The 4,976-nt window shown below is 56.5% G+C and overlaps 1 protein-coding gene across 1 annotated transcript in view; it reads right to left on the bottom strand.

Moving 5' to 3' along the window:
* Positions 1-3,639: 3,639 nt before the first annotated feature.
* The window catches only part of SFXN2 (sideroflexin 2), a 5,544-nt gene continuing 4,207 nt past the window's right edge, over positions 3,640-4,976 (bottom strand). The window contains exons 8-11 of the mRNA XM_010139485.1: positions 4,849-4,898; positions 4,493-4,542; positions 4,207-4,254; positions 3,640-3,827 (exon numbers count right to left, since the gene is read on the bottom strand). Of these exons, the coding sequence (XP_010137787.1) occupies positions 3,728-3,827; positions 4,207-4,254; positions 4,493-4,542; positions 4,849-4,898 (248 nt within the window). The 3' untranslated portion in view covers positions 3,640-3,727. The remainder of the gene's footprint in view (positions 3,828-4,206; positions 4,255-4,492; positions 4,543-4,848; positions 4,899-4,976) is intronic.

The raw sequence follows: 4,976 nt of genomic DNA, 5'->3' as shown, positions 1-4,976 counted from the left end.
TGCAGCGGTGGCAGCAGCGTGGGGCTGGGCTGGAGGGGCCTAGCGGGCAGCCGTATATTGGCGCCAGCCCTGTCAGCAGGCAGGAGAATAGGATCTCCCGCCACGTCCAGTGCCCATGGCCCCCCTGCACAGCAGTCCCTCGCCTGGGCTTGCACCCCCGGGAGAAGCAGGGACACTAGCACTTCGGGCTAATTCACAGCCTGGGGGAGATGGCCCACGTTTCTGGAGCAGTGGCGGAGGCTTTCCACACCATCACTCCTGGCATGCCAGGGAACCTCCATGCCAGATAGGCATGATGAGGCTGATCAGATGCTCAGATAACACGGTAAGAAAAGCCAGAAAAAAATAATCGACTTAGTATCTTATCTCCTGCACTGGCATTTTTCAATCAGGGCAGTACTTAGGGCACACCTAATCCCGCTGGATCAGCTCACCCACCTGCCACTGGCATGGGCTGGAAGGCGTTAACCCATTGCATGTGCACCCTGCCTCCTCCGCTCCCAGTTCACCAGCCTACGCCAGCCTTTGGATGAGGAGCACTGAGCCAAGCCTGCCTACTGGGGCTGCTGATGCCTCAGAGGAGACCCCCAGCCTCCCGTGAGGAGACCTCACCAGCCCTCCCCCAGGCTCTGCTGCAGCCCAACACGATGCCTTTGGACTGGCTGTCGTTTGAAGGGAGGTTGTATGCATGCTGGAGCACTGACATTTTGGCCACACGCAGTTATTAAAGGAGCTTTTTTCCTCTTCTCATCTAGCCCTGAAATTAGACGGACAGGGAGAAGGCGGCAGGGCGAGTGCACCGAGCACTGGACAAGCCCAGATCAGGTGTGACTCACCGCTAGAGAACAATTAACACTTGCAGCTCTTCCCAAACAGGGATGGATCCAGCTCTGACTCCTGGCAACGAAGTTTCCTTCCTGTTGCAGCACGGGAAATGAAGGCAAGGCTTGCCGGAGCCACCTTGGCAGTATGGGGACTTGCTGGCCGCAGCCTGGCTGTGAGACCTCTGCTCTTCAGCAAAAAACAAGGCAGGCTAGGGAGTTACTGTGCTTTGGGGGAGCGCAGGCAGGCAGTGGCTGCAGCAGCCATCTCCTGACTCCGGAGCGATGAGCTGTTGAGATGACTTGGATCCTCCGGGGGAGATTCCAGCTACAGCCTAGAAACCTAGAAACCCTGCTGAGCTAAACTGTCAGCTGGCATAAATCCACATCAGCTGAAAAGGGAATCCACTGCTGTAGGCTCGGGTGGGAGGTCTGGCTCGAGGATAACTCGCTGATCCTCCAGGCCCAGAACAACCCTCTTCCTCCGGTCAAGAGCAGCAAACTGCACCACATTCCTCTCCACAGAGCAGGGGGAGAACTGGGGCAAGCTGGCAATAGCTTTTCAGAGGGTCCCCTGCTCCATCACCCCTCTGGTTTGGCTGGGGACAGGAAAAAAAGGCGTGACAAATCTGAGGCTTTCCCACCGCGGTCCCAGCCTTGGCCTCAGGTGGCTGCTGCCCTGACATCGCTGGCAGCAGAGGCCCCTGCCCTTCTGGGACACCCAGACACCCCCCCTACTGCAAACACAGGAAGGTTTAACAGCAAGAGCATGCAACAACGCAGTGTGCAGGGGAAGGGCAGCTTCAGGGTGCTGTGGCACAATGTTTTACAAGCATTGCTGTGCTCCTGAGCATGCCAGAGGCACCTTGGACCCAGATACAGCCCAGGCTGCAACAGGCACCTTTCTGACAGTGCTCAAAGCAGTTCTGGGTGTAGAGCAAGAACAGCTTGAGTTAAGGAGCTTAAGAAAAGCAGAGAGCAGAGATGTCTCCTGGTGGCTTCTTCCCGCTCCCAACAGGAGTGACGTCTGTTTCATTTCACGTCCCTATCTATTACTTTAATTGCCCATTAACAGGAGATCTAATAATGCCCAGGGAACAGATATGTAAGCTTGAACACGTTTTCCTACTTTCCACTGACCTATTAATTATTTCAGAGCTCTTGTGCAGCTTTCTAGCCGTAGCTGTATGCGGTTGGAGACATTATCCTCTGCCTGTTGCTGCTTGGGCAGAAGCTAACCTGCTGTGTATGCAGCTTGGTCCTTCAAGAAGTACGTTTTGGGTTTGGCTACTCTCTTTGTAAGATCAGAGTGGTTAATGCCAGGAAGCCCTTTGGCTGCACACCCTGTGTCTCCATGGGCATTAGGCTGATGTGGGAATGCTGCTACCCTCGGGGGAAGTGGGGGGTGGGCAGACCCTGGCCGGGCCACGGGTCTCTCTGAGCAGACATGTCATCCAGCTGGTTAGAAACACACTTGTCCCACCAAGGGACATTCATCAGCAGGCAGAGAGCCTGGATGCAGCTGGATGAGGGCAGAGACTTTAGCCCAGGACTTCGGCTAAATTCTGGGGCTCCTTCCTCCTCTGAAAAAGGTCTGCAGCAAACTCAGCTGCTCTTCTTTGGGGTGAGAGGGACCCCTCGGCAGACCCAGGTTAGCATCATGCAAACACTGCCTAGGCAAGCAAACAGCAGTCGTGGGTGTGGGAAGTCATCCAGTGTCATCTCCCCACTGCAATGGGGTGAGAGTCACCATGAGCACAGCACTGTCACCTCCCTTTGTCACTTGCCTCAGGACTGGTCTCAACCCCAGGAACCTCTTGGGGAAGGCTGCATGGGTTGCCCAAGGGTTTCAGGGCTCATGCCAGCCCTTGCAGAGCCTCACAGTTCTTCCTTCTCTCACCTGGTGTCTGGTCAGTCACAGAAGCCATGTCTTTCCCTTTCAGTTCAGGCACGAGATCCACATACCAGCCCTGCCCGGGAAAACAGAAACCCCCAGACCATCTAAAAACAGAATCTGCAGCTGTTTTTAAAAAATCACCCCATTTTATTTTTCAGCTCTCCTCTTTATCATTTGCAGTGGTGATTCAGAGCCTGAGTTAATGCCTCAACAGCTTTGTGACTCCTGTGTCTCCTTCCCCCTGTCCAAGGGGACCCAGAGCTTGCTCTTCTCCAAAGCTGCACGTCCTGGGTCCTACCATGGGGACAGTGAGGTGCAGGAAAAGGGTGACAGCTGGCTCTTGAGCTCAGAGGAAGGGGTACATTGCAAAAATTAAGAGCTTAAAAAGAATTAGCAATTTCTCTCCTGGGTTGTGGCAATCACAAAGGGAATGAAACCTGAACCTGAGAGCAAGGAAGGCATGGTCCAAGCATTGGTCCCTGGACTTTGGGGTGCTCCCTGTGCAGAGGGAGCAAGGTGAGGCATGATCCAGCTCTTGGTAAGAGGCCACTGTGGTGGTTTAAGGCAGCAACGTGTTTTGTTTCCTGGTACAATGGCAGTGCACCTGCTTTCGGAGGTAGGACTGCACTCAGAGCCCCAAGGGAGAGAGCAGGATGCCTCATGGGCCCGAGCCCAGTGACCTGCGCGAGGCTCAGACAGGCTGGGCAGATCCTCCTGTGCAGGGCAGGAGGAAGGCACGGGAACTGCAGCCGTTACCCAGGGCAAGAGGGATGTGGAGAGGCAGGGATATGGCCAGCAGCAGATGGGAAGAGGCTCAGGACAAGCCAAAGTGCTTCAAGCTGGGCACACAGAGCCAGATCCTGCCTCTCTGGGAGCAGGAGGCAGCAAGATGGTGCTGGTCTGGGGGGCAGTCCTGGTTTGACCGTGCCTCTGAGCCCCGCTCAGGGGACACAGGGCTGGTGGTAGCAGTGGGCCGGAGGGGTGCAATGGCTCCTGAGGTAGTCTCCATTCACAGACCCTTGTTAAAATAGACGTATGGCACTTTGTCCCCATGCTTGGCCACGATGCTGTCACGCAGCTCCGGCTCGAGGTCAGCCAGTGCAAGCGAGCTGTTGGGAAAGGGGATAAATACTGAGACCCGCAATCCTCCGCCCTGACCACTGGTCAGGCCACCTTCCCTCCCGATTGCCATTCGAGGGCCCCTGCAGTCCCTGGGATCTTGCAGGCTCACATCAAGACCCACCACCCATTCCTGGCATTCACTGCTCCCAGAGCTAGGGGCAGAGAGCTGGGGTCCCATTGCTCTCAGCACAGAACCTGCAGAGCAGGGGAGGCACACGCCCAGGGCACCAGCATGCACAGGCAGGCATTGCCGCAGGTTGAAGGGTGGGTGCCCATCATGCTTCTCCTGAGATGGGCAGGGAAGAGCTAGGGGAGGAGGAAAGCTCCCGAGGTCCCGCACACGAGGGGGAACAGTGGGACAGGTACCATCTCTGCGGGAACAGGGCACAGGCTGCTGGCACCATGAACAGGAGGCTGTGGGACAGAGAAGAGCTGAGCGTTAGTGTTGGACATATCAGCCCGTTTGCCCCCCCAGCTGCAGGGATCTCAGCCCAAGAGGTGTTGCTCACACTCCATGACTCCCAGTAACCGGGGACAGCCCAAGCTGAAAGGTAAGCTTTGCAGTCCCCTGCCGGAAGTGAGGTCTCTTTCCAAGCGTCCCTCGGAGCCAGGCTCCAGGCACCTACGGGTGTTGAAGCAGCAAGATACTTACAAGCCCCCACAGAGCAGCACCTGCAGAGGCCCATGGAGAACCCGGATCCGCTGCAAGGGAAGAGCCAGAAGTGAATCCCTGGCCTCACCACAAGCCCTGCTCACAGGGTGGGGAGTCTTCTCTCCTCAATGGGGCTGAATGCCTAACACCTCTGAGGTGCCACCAACCCTTGCTACCCTCCCACAGCCTCTCCATGTCACCCGAGAGACCTTTGGTGTACCAGTGACTCAAACAGGGGGCAAAGCAAGCCAGGCTCTGCAACATCCCATTTAATCCCCAGCATCTAGGCAGCTGGGGAGCAGGACTGGGGCACCACAGGACCCACTGAAAAACTGGCAGGAGAAATGTGGACTCACCTGCATGAAGGGGAATTTCTCCAGTCGCTCCATGATGATGGGTAAAATAACTAGGTGCAGAGAGAAAAAGTCACGGTCCCCCCCCGCAAGCCAGCCCGCAGGGCTGCCCCAGCAGGACTGTCCTCCCG

This window comes from Buceros rhinoceros, unplaced genomic scaffold (genome assembly GCF_000710305.1).
Source record: "Buceros rhinoceros silvestris isolate BGI_N320 unplaced genomic scaffold, ASM71030v1 scaffold31327, whole genome shotgun sequence".
Classification (NCBI taxonomy): Eukaryota; Metazoa; Chordata; class Aves; order Bucerotiformes; family Bucerotidae; genus Buceros; species Buceros rhinoceros.
This window is presented reverse-complemented; position numbering and strand designations above follow the sequence as displayed.